General features: G+C 40.7%; 1 protein-coding gene across 1 annotated transcript in view; it reads left to right on the forward strand.

Annotated features, from left to right (window-relative positions):
• Nucleotides 1–24,662, forward strand: part of b3gat1b (beta-1,3-glucuronyltransferase 1 (glucuronosyltransferase P) b) — a 78,237-nt gene extending 53,575 nt beyond the window's left edge. Inside the window, exons 3-9 of the mRNA XM_066709467.1 lie at nt 6,049–6,193; nt 6,938–7,080; nt 8,718–8,789; nt 8,890–9,398; nt 13,529–13,825; nt 15,747–15,850; nt 19,927–24,662. Of these exons, the coding sequence (XP_066565564.1) occupies nt 6,969–7,080; nt 8,718–8,789; nt 8,890–9,398; nt 13,529–13,825; nt 15,747–15,833 (1,077 nt within the window). The 5' untranslated portion in view covers nt 6,049–6,193; nt 6,938–6,968 and the 3' untranslated portion in view covers nt 15,834–15,850; nt 19,927–24,662. The remainder of the gene's footprint in view (nt 1–6,048; nt 6,194–6,937; nt 7,081–8,717; nt 8,790–8,889; nt 9,399–13,528; nt 13,826–15,746; nt 15,851–19,926) is intronic.
• The last annotated feature ends 139 nt before the right edge of the window (nt 24,663–24,801 follow it).

Here is a 24,801-nt window from a genome sequence, read left to right on the forward strand (position 1 = left end):
TAGCGAGGTACCTCGGGCGCTGGGGAGGTAGGGAAAGTACTGATGGCAAGAAGGCACCATGCATAATCGATAATGAAGTAATACGATTTATTATGCGATACAGATAAATAAAATCAGCCTCTAGGATATGCAAAAGAGAAAAAACAAAACAATAAACCTGCATACAGATATCTATATCTACATATAAGTCAATCTACACTCAACTAACTAGGATCAGCCAGAGCTCTGTATACCTCAGACTAACCACCTCAATGGGGTATATACCGATCTACACAGAGACAAGACTCCACCAAATGGATTTAACGAAGGCCATTGTAGACCCTTCTGATAAAACTGTCCCACAAAGCATCACACAACAAAATACACAAGCTAGATTGGCATTGCATACACATATTACAAATAACATACAATATATTAATATATTATACACAAAAATAAAACATTTTCCCCAACCCACTACACATGCAACAAGGTTCACGCTGTATTCTGTGCAGATATAACCGGTTATCTATTGTGGCCCACCACCCCCCCCAACACTGCAAATGGTACAATTAAACATAACCAACTGAAAAATAATGGTTATAACCAATACCAAACCAAATAACATGCATGTGCAAGCAGAGGTAGATTACTGACTCTGTATAGGCGAGCATATAGCAACCCTTGTCGATCTCTTAATCACAAACAGCCTTAAACAGTTATTAAACAGCCTTGAATTGTGCGGTGTCCTGGCCCCACACAGCGCAGACCCTGCACTGCACACTCTGGTCAGTGCAACTCACTAAATAGAGTACTGTACCCCTAAAGGGATATGGGATGAGGACACAGTGGTCTCACACCGAGTCGCTGATTGTGTTCATATTCTTTTAGTCATTTTTATTGGTTTCTCACCATTTGAAAGTCATAAATACTCCTGGCGGGAAGATAAATCCGGAGAGCTGCCTGTGAGAGTTGTTGCACAGTCCGCTATTTGGTGTAAATTTCAATCAATGTCCTTGTAGGATGCAGGATATTATTATAAGTCATATTCTCTTTCGCAGATAGCTCAATCATTATAAAAAATAACTTCACACACACATCTAGCTAATATTACACTGGACTAGCTTGGCTGTGTCTGAAGTTTTGCCGCACAAAATGTTTTATGTTGTCTTTCGGAACCGGAAGAGTTTCCACAATCCCTATGAAAAAGTACTTTGAATACTTAAAAGCTTCTAGTAACCAGGCACTGCATAATAAATAAACAATGACTGAACAATAGTGAAAAAGAATGAAAACAAATTGGCATTTTTGAGCCCATTTTGCCAGTGGTTAAATCCTTTAAAGCAGGTGTTAACTGCAGCCCTTTCAAAATTACAACTCAAAGATGTTTGTGTGGTCGTTGTTGTTAATCAAATCCATCTAATCACAACAAATGGATAAGCTGTCTTCACTAGTTCAACTCCGAAATGAATGCCCCTGAAACCTAACCTTGTTAGAGTTGTTTGCAATAGAACAGAATTCAATGAACACCTGCAAATAAGAAGTTTATCCTCCTCAAATAATGGGTCTCTGCCCGCCGGTTCCTCCAGAGGCCCCCTTCATGTTTCCAAAGTCTTTAAAAGGTATTTAGAAGCGAAGCCTCGTTCAGATAGTCTGCCAGAGCAGGTGAAAGGGCAGATTTAATTCCTTGTCCCTTTGCTGAAGTGGCAGCATTAATAAAATTAAGAAGAGATTGATGCTAACTCTATTGCACAGGGCTGCAGGAAGATAGATGAAGAAGCGATAGAGTGAGGGATGAGTTTTCAGGTCCATGGCTCTGGTCCATGTTGAAGTCTCCCTGTCTGTTCCAAATCAGTCTTGCTGCTTATTCAGGAGAGCGTGCTGGCGGGAGCAATACTCAATCACAGAGCAAATCACGGCAGGCTCACTAGTGCCACCATGTGAAGAGCTGCTGTATTACAGTGCAAGACGGGGAACTTCTTACGCACGTTTTAGGTATTTTATTCGATTTTATTTTAAGAGAAATTCAAATTTTGGTAATATATTAAAATATGACTTTTAAAGAAAGGCTTGGCAATTCTCATTTCACTATAGAGTATTATAGTTTAAGCGTTTCATTAAGAAATTCACTCTCATTGGATGGCTTCGTGGTTGCCTGTTGCAGGTATAAAGAAAATGTCTACTATAAGTGGAACAATACGTTTTTGTTGCTGGACACCTTGCCCACCATTTGAGTTACATTTTAGATTAGAAAATAATAAATAATCATTAGGGGAAATAAAGTTATCCCTGAACCTTTTCATACTGGGTCAGTTTGGTGCCCAAAGCAAAATAAAAACCACTGCTCTTCCGAGTTTGCTCTTGAGAAAACCGAGAATACAGGCACTTGGTAAGCTTGTGTCAGAGTCCATTGTGACCTTAGCAAAGAAGTTCAAGGAAATAAAGGATTTTGTAACGGATGGCTGGAAACAAAAGCAGCTCGTCTGCATTCTAATAGAAAGTGTGGTGGTTATTTGCAATAAATTGGAAATACTCAAGCATAACAGATAGTCTGCGGGAAATTATCTGTGATTTTACTTTGACAAACATGGTTCAGTTTTGCATATCGTAAAGCCCCCTCAGGAGTGAAATCCCCATTCTGCTTCAAGTACGGTTTTGTGTCAAGAATTAAATGTGCCCAAAAATATCAGAATTAATATATAACCCTGTGTCGGGATAAATACCCTAAACAGCATGTGAGCATCTACATTTTTTTAAGATTATTTATTTCATTATTTTACTTAGCTGTTTAATGTTTTATCAAAGTGGGGGCAAGAAACTCCTTTAATAGAAGACAGGATAAATATCATGGCGACCACACAGAGGCTGATCACACACATACAACTCTTGCAGACCTCATTTCACACAAATTATTTATTGAACGAGCCTCCACAATTATTCCCATTATGGTACCAGCCAATTGTCTGTCTTTTAAAATAACACAGCCCCTCTCCCTGCCTGTTGTATTGTGGCACCCCTGGACTGCTTCAATTACTTCATGCTGTCTCTTGTTAACTAAAATGCTTTTCTGAATCTATAATCTTAAAAAAGTGTGCATGGGGGGGTAAGCTTGAATTCTCTGAAACTTATTACACTTTTTTGTAGAGATCAATATTGTATTCACACATACTGACACCTCCAAGCATAGTTGTTTTTGGACAGTGACAGATTGTCAATATCACCTGTTTGTCCAGCTTACTTTGAGCCAAAAGGATTTATTCCTACACAGACCTGCGCCTTAATTAAAAGCCTATAGCACTTGTATGGTTAATAATAGGAGAAATAAATGACAAGGAATAATTAGTTACATTAGGGTAGAAAGTTGCGAAAGCTGTAATGGGAAAGAAGCTCTTCCCTCGCTGTGATGTCACAGGAGACCTTTCTCAGGAGGGTTTCTGAAGAGAGAGTGACAGGCGCTGTGGTTGAATCAAGTCATTAATCACCGTGTTGTAATCAGAGGGACAGAGGGCAGGAGCGGGACGGGCAGGCGAGGCTTCGAGAGGAAATGAGCGTTTTTCCACCTCTGATGATTTTCCTATTTAGGAGGGCAGGGGGACAAATTGCAGGCCGCTGGAGACAGGAGTGGAAAGACCACTGAGGAAGGCCTTGTGGAGAAGCGGGCTGTGATAAACAGAGTGCCATTTGTTGTGCAGATGCCTTCATGTCATTTTGTATTTATTCAGTTTTCAGTTTTTTTTTTTTTTTTTTACCCACTGTCGATTACATTTCTGACACTCAAAGCTCCGCCAGGTGCTCATGAATAAAGAGAAGCGCCGGCAGAGTCAAGCAGTCCCTATTTCGAGGTATGCTCCGGCTTTTCCTTAGCGCAGGTAATTAAGTCCAAATTATCTCACTTTCTGGCACATTCAGATGCAGCAGGAAAAGGACTGCTGCAGTAACGGCTTCATGCAGCTTTTCTTAACTGATCATCCCAAACAACAGCGGCAGCAGCAGCTTCTATTTACATAACTCTTCTCATCGAAATCTGGGACTCCCAAAGCGAGGGTCTGCCCAACTGTATCAATATGTGTGCTCTGCAGTGCAGGTATCACTAAAGAGGACTGGAGCCCTTGTGCACTGCCTACGCCACCTGAAAACCACGTCTGCCTTTAATGTGTATAATGGGTGAATTTCAGCTGGGCAGACTGAATTAATCAGCATCTACAATGACATGGATACTGGCATTAATCACTGAATGTTAAGAATGCCAAGGCCTCCTTAGATTCTGTCCTGGCAAAATGTGTAGCCCACCAAGTCTAACATAGCATAGGTGCTGAACCAGAAATGCAGACTCATTCATAAGGTGATACCTTTTAGAGTCACTAAAAGGTTATTTGTTTGTTTTTTGCAGTTCATCAAAGACTCACCAATTGACAGCACTGAAATGCCATTCAATTTAACTCATTGCATTTATTGAACGAGTTTAATCATGTAAAGATGTTGGCAGGGACATGGGTTCACTTATGAGTAAAAAAGGAAATAAATCAATTTGGCTCAAACATACACATTTAACAGCCAATTATAGACAATAAAATGTTAGCATTCACACCCTTACCCCCTCTCAGGCCGAAAGTTATTAGGATGAGGATGGAAAACTGATTGCCATAATGATGTTCACTAGTGCATTACCATACTTCTAATTACACCTATTAAATCAAGGGACATCAGAAAGTTGTGCCGAGAGAGATAATTAAAGACCAACCCTTTAATCCAAGACCTGTTTCAAGGTTTAGCCTTTTAATCAAGTATTCATTGCATCTGCACAGTAATAAGTCTGCATCTGTTTTTCGGAATTCCCTTTGAAAATGAAAAAAAAAAAAATGATGAATTGAATCGCATAATGACTTTTCTGGAGCTCTGGAAATCATATGCTGTTTGTCTTGTTTGGCACCCACGAAGCAGTATTTTTGCTTTTTCAGTAATCTAGGTACTATAAAATGAAAGGGGAAAAGTGCATAAACATATTTCATTTGGATATCATATTTTCAGGTGTTGTCACAGTTTTTCAGCCTAATGGTGATAAAATATCGATAGTAACTATTATACATTGCTTAGAAGCCTACAGCTGGTAAAGTTTAAAGTAGTTTCTCACCATTTAAAAGTATTATGAAAATGCAACTTCAAAATTCTAATTACAATATGAAACCATGAAATTAACTTTTAAGTGAGCAATCTTATGAATTCCATGACTATTTCATGACTACTTATGAGCTCTTCCCTCATTTGCAAAAGTGTTACGCTCACCGAATGCAAACTTGAGTGAGCAGCACGCGTGAGAATGAAATGAGCTGCGCGGTTAGGATCTGCTTTGGGAGAAATCGGCGACGGTTTCGCATAATTACCTAACCATCCTCCTCATTGAATTACAAATTAAATACATCTGCATATATCCTAGAATCCCTCAACAAAACAAAAGAGTTATTCTGCAGCATCACAATAGAAAACTGCGTGTCAGCTTTGGTTCACTTAGCCCTCCATCACGAATGAAGCTGTAGAAATGCAATCACATCTGACACTAGCTTAAGATACAACTGAATGACAAAGCAAAAACCTTCACTGTCCGTGCAATACTAGAGAACATGTTTTTGCATAAACAGAACATTCCTTTATATATATATATATATATATATATATATATATATATATATATATATATATATATATATATATAAAAAAGACTGATTTGAACAGCAATTATGTGCTAAAATACTAAAGCAGCATTATTGAAAATGTCAAGGTTTCTTGCTCTAGGTTTATTGTATAAAAAAGTAAATATGCATGCTTTGTACCATAACTATAACAAAGGACTTCTGCAAAAGTATTTCAACACAGACAATATTGGATACTCAGATATATAATCTTATGCATTAAATCTGCTCTTTAGCAACTTGTTGTGAAGGCGTTATGTCAATTAAAAATTTATTTAATTCCTAGATATTTAGTACTGATAATTTGTAGTAGTTGTATCAGTAGCAGTATTAGGAGTTGCTTTATCATGATAACCCATTTATCCAGGCTTCTCTGTTACAGATCTCCAGGCAAACTGACTGGGCCAGGTACATGGAGCATGGCCAGCTGAGACCTCTTGGGTTTCCTCACCACGAAACAGCCCCTTTGCTGTGCAGCCCCTGCACTGCTCATCTCTGGTGCTGCCATGAACAAGTTATAACCATAGGTGAGTCCATAGTGGGGCAGATGGATCACCCCACAGCCTGCATGGTCACCCCACAGCACGACACGACCACAGCGACAGAGAGTGGCGAGGCTGGTCTCACTTCAGATGGGTCAGACCAAAGGAGACCTGTTTTGTTTAGACGTGTCCTGAAAGCTTAATGGTTCAAAGAGCGGGGCTTTCCCTCTGTGGATTAAGAACACAGCTTCCATGGAACATCATTTGAGGGCAGATTTCCCATGTCATTGCTAGACACTGGTCTATTGCACGTCATGCAGAAAGTAAGAGGAAAACATACTTTGTGCATTAAACTTCACATAAGGCTGTCCAAAGCAAGTTAGGCATGGGGCATGTGAGGTGAACTCTTAATAGTAGCATTTCCTTGTCATATCTGACTGTATAGAGCTTGCATTTAAAAACAAAAAGGAAAATAAACGGCTCTCAACTGGTGCTGACCTGTTCCATTTCTCAAATGTGTCCGCAGTGCCAAATGACGTCTGGGGTAAGTAGTAAAAACTAAAGTTAAAGGTACATAAAAATAAAAAAAACAAGTTCCGTGACTGACAGTTGTGCCCCAACAAGCTTACAGAGAAGTTAATGAATGACCAACATAAGCCAGTCCAGTGCACTACTGCCTCCACTGGGTGAAAAGTGAAATGACACCCCTGGCTCAGAGGAGAAAGGTGAAATATGTACGCTATGTTTAATCTCTGCCACAACACTCTCCTCTCTCCCACTGCAATCCAGGTAATGAAGAGGCATAGGACCAACCCTGGAGATGCCGAAGAGAAGAGACATCCTTGCCATCGTATTGATAGTGTTACCTTGGACTTTACTCATCACTGTTTGGCACCAAAGCGCAATTGCCCCCCTGCTAGCCATCCGCAAGGGTAAGGACCAAAGTTGGGGCTTGCGAGGTTGGGCTGATAGATGATGAGACATTTACCACACAGGTGAAACACATTCAAATCCCACAGGTGGATTTCAATCATTTTCATGGCTCATGTGCTTAGAAAAAAAATGAAATAGTTTTGAGGTGCAGCTTTAGCAAGAGATTAATTTGGTATGGAGTAGATGTTAAATGCCTGTTCTTCTCAGTTAAACATAGTTTGGGGAAAAATGATATGCAAAATCTTATTCAGGCATCCTTCTGCGCTGTCTAGTTGCGGCACAGGAACAAAACATCGAATGGCTTGACGTGTCGGAGCGGTGCTTCAGAGAAAGTACTAAAAGCCTGCTGCCTCTTTTCTTTTTAAACTTGACAGACGTATCTCTGTGCGGTCCACGAATCTGCCTGAAAGCAGACAGAAATAAGGAACCTGCCAGGTGAAGGTTGCCTCCCTGTAGACACGGCCATATAAGCTCTGAAACTGAAATCGAAAGAGTAGTGAAAATATGCCGCTTTGTCAACAAGAGAGAAGATGGCTCCTAATGAGATGCACGGCTCTAATGTGCCCATTGACTGCACCGCTGTGATGCAACACAAAGACAAATAGTAACATGTTTGCACAAATTATCCTCCAAGCTTTCAAAAGAGATTTGGAGTATGCCAGGGTGCTTTCTGGCATGAAACGCTGAACATCTGGCAGTCGAGTGATTGTATTGATGTATGTGTAGGAGAATATATTTTTAGCGCCTGGAATTATGTTTTTTTTTGTCTTTTTTTTTTGTAATGTTGCAGTGATAAACCCTGCTATTAGGAAGAAATAGAGCAGGAAAAGAACGACTTTAATGATTCAATAATCATTCCAATTTAATGCTCTATTTTTCAGACTCGCTGGAGTTTGGGGACATCTAATCAAACTACACCAGTGGTTAAATTGGTGCTAAATTAAATCATGTTTGTACCGTTGCTCCACTGAGTAATGCTGTGCGGCGACAATAAAGCACTTCAGGGCGTGCCTGTGCAGTACACATTCTCTACACAACAGTTTTGGTGTATTTAACAAAAGGCAGGAGCACATTTAATATATAACGCCGGCAAGCCCTCATAAATCCACAGAAATTTAACACAGTAGCATAATTTATGCTCTGTAAATCAATTAGAGCTCCTCTTATGACAAACTGTCATTCAGATGATTTATAAATCGATAGGCATCTTCTCAGTGGAATGATCTTGGGAATTTATAATATTAGATTACACAGCGCTAAGGAAATGTAGTTCAGTTCAGCCAGCCACTATGTGAGGAATACATGTGGGTGAGATCAGTCACACCGGAGTCGGTTCCTGATGTATAAAGTGCCCAAGGAAGTCAGTAGAACTAGATTGATTCTCTTTTTGTATGAAAAGGCCAAGGATGAATCACAGTGTTCAATGGGATTAATATCCGGTTATGTGCCAGACTGTGGAAGAACAATGTCTTAAGAGGATCAATAATTTTTTGGGGTGGGGGGTTGTAGCGAATTTAGAAATATCTTCACTCTGACCTGCATGGACTGTTTTTTATTTTGTTTTGTTTGGGGTGTTTTTTTGTCACCAGTCGTCCATTCATGGCGCCTGCTTTTATTTTTTTGTCACTTTTTGCAGCCTGTCACCATCTAGTAAAAGAACTGTTTATCATACCAGAGAGGCTTGCGGTACGACGGCACCACTTGGCAGGTATCCGTTTTTTGGTTGGGTCAAAAAAGTGGGGGAATCACAACAATACAAGGTCGGTGGCAGGAGTGCTAATGCTTAAAATGCCTTTCTTTTCCTGCAGATGACGGGGGGGATGGCCACCGGGACCTGGGGCAGGGCTCGGACTCCAAGGAGTACTGTTCCTCGGACAAGGACATAGTGGAGGTGGTCCGCACCGAATACGTCTACACCCGGCCCCCGCCTTGGTCCGACGTGCTGCCCACCATCCACGTCATCACCCCCACCTACAGCCGGCCGGTCCAGAAGGCCGAGCTGACCAGACTGGCCAACACCTTCCTCCACGTCCCCAACCTGCACTGGATTCTGGTGGAGGACTCCCAGCGCAGGACCCCCCTGGTCACCCGGCTGCTGCACGAGACAGGCCTGAACTACACCCACCTCAATGTGGAGACACCACGCAACTACAAGCTGCGGGGGGACATCAGGGACCCACGCATCCCTCGAGGCACCATGCAGAGGAACTTGGCCTTGCGCTGGCTTCGCGAGACCTTTAACATCAACAGCACCCAGCCAGGGATCGTGTACTTCGCCGATGATGACAACACCTACAGCCTGGAGCTGTTCGAGGAGGTGAGGACAGCTAACTTGGCATTTGCTGCCAGAATCTTCCGCACTCCAATCTGTCAGGAATTGCCCCCAAACCTCTCAGGGACATGGCTTTTCATCACCTGTCACTAACAAGCATCTTTAGAAACATGTATTCCTCCCCCCGCCCCCCACACACACTAGACACTAACTAGACTCCTCAAAGCTTTTTCCACCAGCTTTAAATTGGATCCACTTTTTCCCCAAGGTAAGTACGGCTCAGTTAATTTTCCCCAAAACCGCATTTAAAGTCAAATAATGTATGTAATCTTTTCCATTGCTACACTGTCTCTCAATAGATTGGTACTTTAAAAGTTATTTTAAGAAAACTAGAATTCTGTTCTGTAGCAAAAACCTCAAATTACTCATATGCGGCCTTAAAATATGAACGAAATCACTTACTTTGTATGACGAATCTTACATGGTGACATTTAGAAGGTTGAACGACTTTTTTTAAGTGCAAGAATACCACAGAAATTTGATTATGATTACACTTTTGTATTGCTCTTGTACCCTGTAAGTTACTCTGGATAAGGGCATCTGCCTAGAAATAATAATAATAATATTATTATTATAACGACTAGGAGATCTTATGACGTAATGCTGTTAAGCGTACATTCGATCATAAACATTGTGCTCCCAATATAAAAACATTTTTCTTTTAAAATTGCTTATATTTCAATGTATCTCAGACCCATGTGGGAAAAAAACGAAACATGCAGACATATTTTCCAAACCACTTATCGGGTTAGTAGGCCTTTGGACATGCTGTGATAAAATGTGCTAATGTAATTGTATTGATATCGGTTTTGCGAAGAAGAATTGCACACTTGAGAAGGAAACAAAATGAGGACGGAGGCTGTTTTTGTGTAATGACAGTGGAAGTCTCTGAAGCCACAGAGCAACACGAGAGAGAAAACCGCCGGGGGTCAAGACGCAACACTACAGCTCGGCTGCCAACTTTAATTGGCCTGGCATCTATAATCACGGACGCCATTAAAGACGATCGCCCAGGGAACGCAAAAAAGGTGCACTTCCAGGTCCTCGGCAAAATAGGTCGTGACCAATAATCAGCATTTAAGCCCAGCTAAACCTCTGCCAGATGAGTTTCCTTATTACTAAATGGACGCGAAATGGTCTGAGAGCGTTTGCGACAGGACTCGTTAACGTGTAAGAACCCTCATAAATAATGATATGCTCCATATGTATGGGCCTGTCAACTGCCCTTTGCACTGCGATCATTAGTTAAACACACTCTCCCCTGCTGTCTTTGCCTAACCTTCCATCACTCCTATCAGCTTTTATGGGTTAGTATAACAACCCCAGAAGGCAGCACTGTCTCAAACTGAGTAATGACTGGTTTCCTTACAATTTCTAACCCTTACATCCACTTTAGTGCTATTACAGCCCACGGAAGATGGCACCTTCCCTCTGACTCATTTCCTCGCATTCATCACCGAGGATTATTTCATTATGATTATTGTAAATTATGATTATTACCATTATTATTGGAATAGAATGGCATGTGACCGGCTACACGACAACAAAGCCTTGAAGGACACATTCAACATGCTACCGAGGAAGGCCAGGGGCAAAATCAATTGCGGGAACAGGTTGTCAGGATTAAACGGCACTTTCTGCTGTGAACACCTTGGTTTTTCCTGGGTTGTGCGCAGTGCCGTTTCTCTGGCATCGATCTGGGGGATCGATCTCGCAGCTCTTTTATATGAGAGGAGGCTGTGAGTAAAGACTTCTGCTTTCATACAGCGGCTGCTGAGCTCTACATTTCAACATGGTGGGTCTGCCAATGCTGCCACCTAGTCCGCTCACCTTGTAACTGCAGAAAAAGCTTTTCCCCAACACTATGTATAGGATTGTAACAATTAAATTATATTTAGAAAGGAGGTGGGGCGAGGATCACAAACTTCTGACTGGCTGCCCTAAATCTTTCTTTTTTTTGTAATAAACGAGCACTTCCACTCCCCACGACACGGCCAGTTCAGCAGTCTTCAGAGCCACTCAGCAGTCCATTGCTTTGCCCCGTCCCAGGGTAGAGATAAAAGTCCTGCAACCACACCATATCCAAAAAGATGTTGGGCCCCTTCATTTTTAATAAGAGCAGTGTGATTTCCATTCATCTTCACGGCACAAAACAGAGACGGAGGAATACATAACAGGCCGTTCCTGAAAAGACCAAATTAAAATGGCCCATTAAATATGTATCAATTTCTGTAAAGAACTGAGCGCCACAGAGCCGAGTTCATTAATTATTCAAGTTGTATTTTTAAAAAATGCTTATGTTGCTACTGTGAACCACGAAGCTTGCTTACAGTGGTTATTGATTTATATTCAAACGCTGCTCTCTTCCCTTGGTTGTTAAATTCTGTGCTCCCCAGCACATTATACTCCTTAAAAACGTATTTATTAAATTATTTGTTCAAGAGTGGTTACGACTGTGTAATTTAAATTTAGATTACGGTCTCTATTTGCAAATGCGAAATGTAATACTGTCTTTCGGGGCTGCTGCGTTCTCATTTCAATTCATAATGTGAGAGCAGGAACCTTAAAGTGTTGCACATCTTTATGAAACTCAAAAAACATACCTATCTGATAGGGGGAATCTCCCTATAAGTTGGAAAAAGACACATTTGTAACACTAAGGGTCAACTCTAAGAGGCACCTTGTTTGTGTGACTGAAATTAATTAAATCATAGCAAACTCCATTCATTTTAAATGATGTATTAAGCAGACTAAAATTGAACTCCCTACCGGAACATTAAAATAAATACATCTGTAACTATAACCTTACTTTATAACACGTTTATGCTGACAAAATGTAAATTACAAAATGTCATTAGGATCACTCTACAGTTCATGATTTTTTTCCCCCTACCTTTTTCATCTGTGGTGCTGCATAGGTTTATTGCAAAATTATGTTTGTGAAGGTACATATTGCAGATAATTCAGTGTGCCTAGCTCAATTTGACAGTTAAAGCCAAGACGACCAATCCTGTCTGGCAAATTGCCTACATTGGATCTACAGCTCCCTCCGTCTGTGGAAGGCAAATCTAATTTGGTTTAATTCACTTCAGAGCACCCCAGCTTAGACTTCTGGGCCGTAATGCGTTCAGGTACCGCGGCTCTTGAGGTGATTAGGTATATTGAACGAAATGGCCGTCTTGGCCGATGGTGATTTTGGAATGCACTCGTTTATCAGCTTTCCCCACATGCTTAAACGTGCGTTTCAGCAATAATGTGAAACGAGATTTGGACGTTCCAATTGGGGAGAGGGGAGAAGGGTTGCTGTGTCAATGCAGTTGGGCTGCACACAAGGGTGTTTTTTGAACAGCGGCACTGAAGGCCTTTCAATCACGAGGCACAACATGGCAGGGATTCTGGGATGGCACGTATCAGGGATTTCACGGGGACAGGGAGCACGGCAGAGCAAAGCATTTCTCTCCCTCACACTTAAGAGGAGAAATCAGTGCCCACCCAGGGGAGATGTACATTTACGCTGTGCCCACACAGAGTGCAGCTTCATTAAACACATCTGGGAAATGTTGCTTCTGCTCAGCTTGCTCAGATATTATCCAGAATATCCTAGGTTAACAACAATTTATGTAGGCAGCTGGCAAACACTGGGTCTAGCTAGCACATCAGTCCGCTTGTCATGAAAATGTATGCTTGGCTGAGGTTCGTGTCCACTTCTGCAAGCCTTCATCCCTGGCTGAGTTACTGGAGTATAGAGAGCTTTTTTTTTTTTCTTCAAGGAGGAGAGCTGGCTTCAGAATATTTAGCGATCACAAAACTTAGCTGTGCTCAAACTTTTACTCAGTTTTGCCTGCCTACCTTCTCAATGTCATTACTGCTGCTATAAATTTCACCTCATACACCTGCCTTTGTCCTCCATGTCCAATCCAGACTAATAATTCACTTTAACATAAATAGACTACATACATTCATAAAAAGAATATAAATCATAGATGGAGGGTTCTTTTAGAGGCATGAAGCTGTCCAACCATAAAGACAGTTGCCTTTCAAGAAGACCAACAAAGTGTCTGGCTATAAAAGACAGCTCTCAAAGCCACCCCCCTCCTGTCTCGCTCCTTCTCCAGATGCGGTCGACTCGGAAAGTGTCGGTGTGGCCGGTGGCGTTCGTGGGCGGCCTGCGGTACGAGTCTCCCAAGGTGAATGCGGCAGGGAAGGTGTACGGCTGGAAGACTGTGTTCGACCCCCACCGGCCATTTGCCATCGACATGGCAGGCTTCGCCATCAACCTCAGGCTCATCCTCTTCAAGCCCCAGGCCTACTTCAAACTGCGGGGAGTCAAGGGCGGCTACCAGGAGAGCAGTCTCCTCAGAGAGCTCGTCACCCTCAACGACCTCGAGCCCAAAGCAGCTAATTGCACTAAGGTGAGGGGAACCGGGAGCAAGAAGCCTAGTTTCAGACTGGTAGCATCATCTACAGCAGTGGGAAAGCCTGGTCCTGCAGTGTGGCAATGTCCTGCGCTCTTCTGGGTTTGTTCCACCTCAACTCTTAATTACCGAATCATTTTCTGAACCAGTTAAGCGTGGTTTTCAGGCAGGGATGTACTGTACACTGACCTACAAACCCTGCAGGACCGCCATCTTCCAGGACCAGGGTTTTCCAACTGCCCATGTAGTTGGCCAGTTAACGTTTGCAGCTGTGCTACGCTCACCCTTTGGCCAGGATGGAAATCTTCCCCATATCTTACCAACCCATGTATCCACAGGAACCAGCTAAAGAACTGGCTAATACGAATTGTGTGTAGTGGATGGGTCGACAGGTTTTGATCTATGCCAACCTGGCTAGTGCACTGGAAACGAAATGTGTATAGTTTTAATTGTATTATAATTATGAATTGTCAATAACATTGCCCAAGCTCACTTCAAATAAATAAATATAAACATATCAAATTGAAACCATAATAGACCCTTGACATATTGTAATAGAAAATGTTTATTTTTCCATTCAATTCATTTAAAAAACAACTCGTACACAGCAACAAACTTGCTATGCTCACAGAGAAATATGGCCACGATTCTGTAATTTGTACTTCACCAAAACATTCAGTGTTTTTTTTTATGCTTTGTTAATACACATTTAATGCACACTTCAAAACAATGCTCCAGTGCTGATAGAGATACAGTAGCACTCTCTTCCAAAGGTGTTATGTTAATAAAAAAACAGATCTTCACTAAAGTGTGAGAGCACATTTCAGTCTCCAGGGATTTGCTTTGCTAAGGTGTAAATTCATAATTCAGAGCACACCTAGGAGTATCAGAAAGGTCAAACCTCTCTATCACTTCGGGGAAGGACTGTTCTTTTATTCCTTTCCTATTCTCTTATTTTCCACTCAAGCAATATGCCTTTTGTCTTGGATTTATTAATTTATTTGAAAGCAAACTTAGCCCCAGTTACCGGTCAGCCACCTGACGGAGTGAAAGATTGCGAAGTTGAGACGTGCACAGGCAGCCTTGACTCGTCTCATCCCCCTAATCTCCCTCTTCAGCTGAAAGTGTGACTATTAACCTCCTCTACACCCATCCAAGTACAAGAGACTTCTCAGCACATTTTGATCATGTTGATGCATAATTCATGTATGAGAGAGAGGGAGGGAGGGAGCGAGAGATGAAAGGGGTGATCACAGCCCTGCTTTAAGAAGGACGCACAGGAGAAAAATGAATTTCAGATTATTTTTGTATTTAATTAATTTATTTAGTTACTTTATCAAGCGCTTGCTACTCTCCAGAGGACTACAAGCCTTCAGTCTGATTGCACACCGACAGCACGGTCCACATAGTGGCTCCTTTGCACTGATTTGGCAGTCTTGGCAATGAGGGTGGATAATAAAGCCTGGCTACAAAGCTCGCCATGAGGTTTTAAAAAGAACAGCATGATTTAAAAAAAGTGTGTGCCTGAATTGCATGTTTTCTGACTTCAGTTTGTTCTTTTATGGAAAAAAAAAAAAACTTTGATTACATTGCTTTTGGTTTTACACTTGATTAAACATAGTTTGCCAGATCTAAACAATCACATCTACATCTCAGGTAGCACTTTTATGCTTGGTACACAGTTGAAATGTGCATCATTTTCATAAAAGCCCACAAAACATTGATTAAAGCCCCATACTTGGTAGAGCAACACTGAGGAAAAACAAAATGCCCTGCTGCTGAAATGTATCACAGATATTGCAGGGTGTTTTTGCTAGGAACACATCGTCTGAGAGGCAACCGGAGCAGACACAGAGCACGGATCTGTACTAATGCACTGTTTCCGACCCACACCGATTGAAAGTGTGTCTCTCTGCAGATTCTTGTGTGGCACACCAGAACGGAAAAGCCTGTTCTAGTAAACGAAGGAAAGAAAGGATTCACGGACCCCAATGTAGAAATCTGAAGCTGCTTATGACACAGGTAAGCCAGCAAACCCCACAGTAATGAGCACAATATCAATACACACAGCGACAACAACACACAGCATAGTATGTGTTTACCACAATGTTCCCATGCCAGATCTGTTATATTGCTACTGCACATTTAGTTTGCTTCCACAGCACGGCGGTTTGCTGTCCATTGTACAACTAATCAGCATTAGTCAATAAACCTAATTATTCTTACTTTGTTTTATTGCACTCCTCTGTGAAAACACCATGCTTATTGATAGAAAATATGTACAATTGTGTGATCACAATAGAGTAATTACTTCCTCAGTCAGAGAGGGGTGATTATTTACGTTGCATGACATGTGATTCATTCATTTCAAGTGAGGAAATGAAACGTGTAGAACAAGTTGAGTTTTACAAAGACATACATTTAACTTCTTGCAAAACCTTTAAAACAGATAATTGGAAAGAACACAAACAAAAAGACTAAACACAACACAACAAAAACAGATTCCCAGGTATATAACAAGCAATGACACATCATTTATCAGCAAACTGCCAAGCTTCACTAGATCAATGGCAAGTGAATAAAGATACAAGTTTACCTGCTGTGTATTGTCACTGGGATTATCATCTCACGCCACACTGGAGTGCATTTCGAGTTTGCGCCCCCATCTGTTCCTCCTCAGTCCGCTTTCTTCTTTTGCTGTTCTACTACAGCCAGTCTATATTTACAAGCAGAAATGTTAGGCATAAAACCTCCATCAGTTCAGAGCAGGTTCTCTTTGGCTCTGTTAACTGGGGTCAGATTGGCTGAGGACCTGCAGCTGGGACAGGGTAGGACGGCCAAACTGGGAAACCCCTGACTGACCTTCACCTCATGATTGACATGCATTTCAGCCAATCATATAGTTCCCTTAAAGTCTGTCATGAGCTCAAAGGTAGTTCAAGAGTAGCGAAGGAGGCCATGTGGGCTGCAGGTTGGCTTCTGCAGTCCGAACAGATTCTGCATGTGAGAAACACCTTATACATGACTTGCCTTGACATTCCTACACATCTCTAGTGTTGGAAGCAGTGAGTGGAAACTTGATTAAAAAAAAGCTGCTTATATAGTGCTAGCTTTTAATAATAATAATAATAATAATAATAATAATAATAATAATAATAATAATCAGTATTCGAATTGTGTCAGAGGTGTGTAATAAATCTGGCATTAATTAAGAAATATATAGGTGTTTTTCCCCTGTAATTTCACAAGTATTAACAAGCAGGCCCTATCACTAACCTTAATGTACAAACTCTGTATGAGCATACATTACTTACAACCTCCGTTTTATGTAGCTTAAGTTAGATAAAATTATATATATATATATATATATATATATATATATATATATATATATATATATATATATCAGATAGCTGCTACGTTATAAAGGTGAACAATTGTATTATTATTGTAACTTAATTGTAACAACAACCCTAAATCAGAAAATCATTTTTACACTTGACGTGACGAGGCCCCGCTGTCAGTCGCTGCTGACGAAACTGCGCATGTTTAGAACTTCCCGAGGACGTACGATCTAATTTGGAACACTGAAGAAAACTAGGAGAATAGGAGCCGCCTGCAGTCAGGGCATTCATTTCAACAAATAATTATAATTGTATTCTATGAAATAGCATGGGACCCCCCAAGTTGAATTTGATCTATCTTATGGGGTGTACTGGACCCCTCAGCCACCCCTCAATTCGAACACTTAATCATAATCATCATCATCATCATCATCATTATAAAGCAGAGAGCTATGCAGTAGCATTAAAGTTATGGAAAGTGACAACAAGGTTTGTGCAAAGACAAAAATAACGTCGGAATTAAGTCCCAACGGAGAACAAGCTTTTGCATATGAAATGTAAGATATGACTGCAGTTAGCCCCATAATGCAACAAATCACGATTATATGCGTCTGTATGTGTTGTTATTGTATATAAGTAAGATGCAAACCACTCTTCCACGTCGATTCTATCATTTGCAACTTCAAAATAAAAAATAAAACTTATCTAATATCGTCTGATCTCAAGCTCCAGCAGATCCTCTATCAGTTCGCCCGGGTGAGTCGTGTCATACAGACACACGGACCAGATCTGTCTTCCCACCGGCAATTATTATAAATCGGCCAAGCGTTTTCATGGTCCACTTGATAGTCCTGAATGATAGTGTCCACCATAGACAACATGTCTTATTTCCAACATGTCTGCTTTCCAACCACAGAGGCGATTAATCCGCAGGAGAGATTGGTTGTGCAAGTAACACATCCCGCATTCAAAAAAGAGGGGGAAACCGTTCATCTGAAGTGATCGGTTTGATCGCAAAATTAAAAATAAATGCAGAGAAAATAATACATTAATCAATTAAACAAATACATTGAGATAAATGCACGAAAAGATAAATGTTGAAATAAATACATTAATACATAAATGTGTATTGATTAATTGATTTCAGCGTTTATTTATTGATGTATTTCAACATTTATTCATGTGTTTATTCTTATATTTATTTAAACATTTACTGATTGATTCATTCATTCATTTCTCCGTGTATTTGTCTTTAATTTTGGCATGGATACTCCCTCATAGGCAATAACTTTCTTATTCCAGTACAATCTACAAGAAGTATTTAGAAGCTTATCTTATCTTGCTTATGCGCTATAACAACACATGAAAAAGACGCATAAAACCATGACTGCAGAAGTGGGGGATTTCCCCTTAAAACCACTGTGAGGGGGATTGTCTTCATGTTGCAGAAAATGTTACACTGTTTATTGAAAAGTCTGAAGAAAGCTATGAAGGAGTGACAATTTTCAAAAGTAAACCAAATTGTCAGTGACTTAAAAGAGTAAAACATGTTCCCTAAATCCCCTTGAAAAATTATGTCTGACAAATAAGTTATAAATAAGTACTACTAGTTCCACTGTTGTTGTTTTTGTTATTATTATTATTATTATTATTATTATTATCAGAAATCTGAGCCAATTCCCGTGATTCACCTTTGTGACTGGTTCAAATCTATATATACACCAATCAGCCATAACATTATGACCACCTGCCTAATATTGTGTAGGTCCTCCTTTTGCCACCAAAACAGCCCTGACCCGTCGAGACATGGACTCCACTAGACCTCTGAAGGTGTGCTGTGGTATCTGGCACCAAGATGTTGCAGCAGATCCTTTAAGTCCTGTAAGTTGTGAGGTGGGGCCTCCATGGATCGGACTTGTTTGTCCAGCACATCCCACAGATGCTCGATTGGATGGAGATCTGGGGAATTTGGAGGCCAAGTCAACACCTTGAACTCGTGATTCATCAGACCAGGCCACCTTCTTCCATTGCTCCGTGGTCCAGTTCTGATGCTCACGTGCCCATTGTAGGAGCTTTCGGCAGCGGACAGGGGTCAGCATGGGCACCCTGACTGGTCTGCGGCTACGCAGCCCCATACGCAACAAACTGCGATGCACTGTGTGTTCTGACACCTTTCTATCAGAATCAGCATTCACTTTTTCAGCAATTTGAGCTACAGTAGCTCGTCTGTTGGATCGGACCACACGGGCCAGCCTTCGCTCCCCACGTGCATCAATGAGCCTTGGTCGCCCATGACCCTGTCGCCGGTTCACCGCTTTTCCTTCCTTGGACCACTTTTGATGGGTACTGACCACTGCAGACCGGGAACACCCCACAAGAGCTGCAGTTTTGGAGATGCTCTGACCCAGTCGTCTAGCCATCACAATTTGGCCCTTGTCAAAGTCGCTCCGATCCTTACGTTTGCCCATTTTTCCTGCTTCTAACACATCAACTTTGAGGACAAAATGTTCACTTGCTGCCTAATATATCCCACCCACTGACAGGTGCCATGATAACGAGATTATCAGTGTTATTCACTTCACCTGTCAGTGGTCATAATGTTATGGCTGATCGGTGTATACTGTATAGATATATATATATATATATATATATAGATATATAAAAAAATGTTTTTCCTTCCTGGCTCTGTATATCCACAGAAGCAAAGAGGCAATCCTCATAAATGAATCTTGTGTCTGTTGCTTTCTTTTGCAGAAATTGTCCTTCCAGAGGATGTTTCAGTGGAAATCATCTCCTGAAATTAACAAAATCAAGTAAACTGGATCTCTGGTGCTGTACTTTATCGTGAGTGTTAAAAAAACACACCAAGAGAGACTCCACAGTACTTGGAACGGGATTCTGAATCCAGAACTGTTAACGAAAATTAACAAGCAAACAAAAGATTAAAATGAAGAAATAAAAAGAAACACTTAAAAAAAATATATGATATAAAAGCACAGATAGTATGGGATGGCAATATTTATTAATTTTAGTGTTACATAAAGCCAACAAACAAAAAAGAAGCAATGATGCAAAGACAAAGAACAACACAAGATGATTCCGCAAAAAAAAAAGCCTCAGTGACACAAATGAGAGAGAGTAGGACTGCCATTGTCTTTGCATCTGCATGGCATGATACTGTGAGAACAATGGCGTCTAACAAAGATTAGCAGCACAACGTTACCCCTCAGAGGTGAAACTGAGACAAGAGCACCACTCCTGAACTGCCATCCAAACTGAGCACTGTGGGCCAAGCGGGGTGGGGTAGCAAGTGGGTATTGCAATCGTCCATTTGATACAGAAATAATAATAAAAATACAAAAAAAAAAGGAGTTCTTCTTTGTGACCTGACCCAAGAGCCATTTTGGGAAATGAAGCTGAACAGGAGAAGAAATCCCTGTTGGATGTGTCTGCAACCTGAACGACTTCCCAGTTTGGAGAGATGGAAGAGGAGTCGTCATCCCCAACTTCACAGTCATTAAAAAGCTATTCAAAGAAACAAAAATCAATCGGGCTGACTGAACCGCACACGCAGCCAGAACGAGCAAACAAACAAAAAGCAATTGGGGATTTTCTAACCAAAAGAGTATTTTTCTTTTTCCATCTTCTGTTTCGTCATCAACAGAAAGGGAAGGAACATCTAATTTTTACATACCTCTTTTTACATGATGCCTGTTTTTGAGCTGTTAAAGGTGTATGTGTATGTGCATTTTACTACTAGTACTGCTACTACTACTACTGCTATCACAGACTGTCCTCATTGCAAAATTGGGTCCTGGTAGAACGTGCAGTGTAGCTTCGAGAAGTGTCATGAAGTGTGTAGTGGAGTTGTAGTCCAAACACAAAAACATTTACCCCAAATCTAAGAGCCCAGTGAGTATTACAGTTACACAATCACACTAAGCAGCATTTATAAGTAATATAGTGCCATGCTATTTTCAATCAGACTCTCACTTAAATAGATACGTGTGTAAATAATTACATATGAGTAGAATAGGATTTACCCCTCACTACAAAAACGACTTTGTATGTAAATAGAAGAATTATTTAATTATTTATACTAATATAAGAGGAGGGTTATTTATTTGAAGGGCAATAGTATTATTCTTAGGTTTTTGCCAATGCTGTATTAACAGATGTCTTCCTTATGGGTTTTACAATGGAGAAGACATTTGCAGTCTGATGTCTAGCTTGCGTACTGCACCCATATGTGCTGCTGCCGAGGCAGTGTGTGTCTGTGAGTGCGCTGCTCTGAGAAACCGCTGCGATGCACTGAAGCAGCTTGAAAAAAAACAAAAATGGACGAAAATGGAGTCATGCTTCCTAGTGCATTTTAATTGGGATCGTCAGTGAGGAGTAATGGGATCTGACTGGTGGGGCCCAGAGCTCCAAATGTGTTGTGACATACACTGGGTTAATTAGCATTTGCTAATTGGAGCTGAAGAACTCTTGCTTGTATTACCAGCCCGTGTGCATTTGTGATCTGCTCTCTTTTCTCTGCACCAGAGTTTCATTTAATGCACTCCACTATTGATTTGGTCTGCCTACCCATAATCCCTTGCTTCACAACAGAACAAGGCTGGAGATTCTGGTCAGTGAGAAAACTAGAGTTTGGTCATATAATTTTAAAAATATATTTATTTATTTATTCTCATATAATATAATCATGTTTTCGTTAACTTAGGACTGTACAGTTATGAGCTACACTAGGCACTTACACAGCCTAAAAATACATGTTCCTCCCCCTCAATTAAGGGATTGTTCTCAATGGCAATTTTCAATGATTGCAATACTCTCCCCTGGGTGTTTGTGTGTGCCAGTCATTCTGCAGCGCTATCCTCAGCGCACAACTTAGAACCTGTTGATACTCAAATTCAATCAGTGATATATATGCCTTGTAAGTAGTATTGTTGTATTGCTTTCTTAACATGACATTCAGATGTTTGGGCTCACATCAGTTCTGTTACACAGTTCATGACAATTTTTAACGCACTGCTGTGAGGATTAAAATGACACAACAACCGAAAACAAAACAAGCACAATTTTACAAAGAAAAGGAGAAATCTAATCGAAAATACTAACATGATCAGCAAGATGTCATTATGATTATGATCATTACTGAATTATTATTTTGGGTCTTGTAAGTCACACGTCCGGAATACTTTCAGGGTGGTGTGATAGGGTTTCTGATTGTGAGATCTTCTGAAAATGTGAATGTGTACAAAATGTGAAAACAAAATAATCAGACAAGGCAAGAATCGCACTTACAGTAAGCTGGATGAAGGCCAAAATCAGAGTACAATCGATTCAGACAAACCAACAGCTATGATTACGATGTTATTCCAGCCTCTGTACTGAACCCGTTTTTTGAAGGTTCAAAAAAAGGTATAGGGTCTGGCAGCTGTTCTTAAGGACATTTTCTCTCCTGTTATCTAGAATCATACTTTTCCAAATTATTTGTTTCTTTTTTATTTGGCAAGCACTGCAATTTGAGTCAAGAAGACTTAACAGAAAGAGAAGATGCTAAGATCCATTTACCATCAAATCTGTCAGCAGTAACACTTTGAAAACGACCAGTGGATACATTTCCTCTGTCCGTCTGTGTGGTTCATTCCCATTACTCAGTTTCCTGTTCAAGAAAGACATTTATTTAACACCCATCCCTTCCATAACAGTCAGAATGGGGTTTTAATAATTGGTTTATCGTTTATAATGCCAGTTTCTAATATACAAAACCTGAGATTGAACTGAATACGAATATGATCGTTCAGGATTTACATATTTTAATAGTGAACATTTCACAGATCAATCAGAATGAGACTATTTCATGGGTAAAATGTGCAAATCAACTTGCCATTCTATAAATACACACATTAGTATTAATAACAATAATATAGTCTTTGTTTAATAGTAGTCATAATTTATAATTTCTGTCAAGCATAACACTTTTTAGCATTCCAAAATGGTCACTTTATTGTGTAAAAGAGTCCGGACGCACACAATCGAAAGAGAAGCCTAGATGAATTCTGTCAGATCAGAGCTCTTTCTGAAATATACCCGAGTGATACTGATAGTCTGCCAGGGTAATAATAAGATGCTGCCCTGCATCACTGCTAATATATGCAAGGAGGTTTATCTCTTACGTCACGATCGCTACCGCGTTTTTAAACGGACACACAAGTTGGCAGTTGGGAGGTCTGCATCAGGCTGCTCCGCTGCAACGCGTTCGCGGTTAGCACTCCCTTCCGATGCCAGTGACAGCACTCTGAGCCCCTGCTGCCATTTCACTCACATCCAGCTGGCTTATTGCTCGAGATCTGGTGAACGGGCAGCTCGGAGGTACTGACACGTCCTGCGGCGCGCTGCGAGGCCTCTTCACACACGCCGGATGACCTTACCTTAGCAAGATGAAAACCGCAGTGGGGAAACAGGCTGCCCTCTCGGTTGGATCCAGAGATGGCAGGGATTTTGTTTTTCATACAATCTCTTTAACTCTCAATTTCTTACCAGACAAGGGAGCAGTGTGATCCCCTTACTAAAGATCCATCCGGGGTAATCTGAACAATTTGGTTGAATTTATTTTTCACCATAAAAAACGTTAAGTGAAGGACCCCATTCACTCCTGTTAATAGCCAAGCCATCAATCCTCAGACGGGCAAGATCTTTGGAGAGCTTTGACCATCTCCGGTTGCATTATAAGAGGATTCTTGTTTTGCACACTTCGGCTGCGCTTTTCAGCACTGTGATTACCCCCCATTCTCCTTACACTTGTCCACATTAAATCATTCATGCTTTTGAAGTTCAGAATACGTCCCCTCGTGTACCGAAATACAACCCGTATTCAATATTCATCTCAGAACTTGCAGACAAATCCCGACTTTTAATATTGATCCCTTTGGAAATGTATCCCTACAAACAATCTGAAATGTATATAATCTGACACTGAAGATCCTAGAATCTGTGCTTTTCGGGTCAATAATTTATAAAACTCTAGAATGGGATTTAAAAGTGAAGTCAAGATGCAAAGCCCAAATGAATCAAAGTGCTTTTCTAGTTATGCACATCGGTTAAATGTTACAAAGCCGTCTGAACGATACAGAATATGATATCTGGCCTTGGTGTGTGCCTTTGAGAGCAGCTGTGCAATGTCCTAATGGCCAAAAAAGTGAATCCACATTTCAATTGAACTTTTCTGTTTGTTTGTTTGTTACATTTGGCGATGACAAAATGACAACTAGTGTAATCCCAATGCACTTTTTAATCTTCTCTCTACATAGCCCCCACCTTCCTTTGATCCTTGCATACAGTACATTTTTTCATTGCTCTATTATTCAATTGTCATCTATATCCCAGTGGAAAAAAAGCACTTTCTGCATGTTATAATACTAAGGGTTGTTCATTTTCCTTCATGACTCCATTTTAGTAAGAAGAACTTAAATATCAAAATTTGGAAAAATAAAAAAATAGAAGAAAATTTGAAAACAATGCCTCCTGTCTTTCATTTCACATTACACATCTTCAGTGCTTGAGTGAATTCACCTTCTCTCATTTTGACCTTGGACAAACGCTGTGAAGGAAAGCGCTGAGCTC

Source organism: Amia ocellicauda, chromosome 1, assembly GCF_036373705.1.
Source record: "Amia ocellicauda isolate fAmiCal2 chromosome 1, fAmiCal2.hap1, whole genome shotgun sequence".
Taxonomy (NCBI): Eukaryota; Metazoa; Chordata; class Actinopteri; order Amiiformes; family Amiidae; genus Amia; species Amia ocellicauda.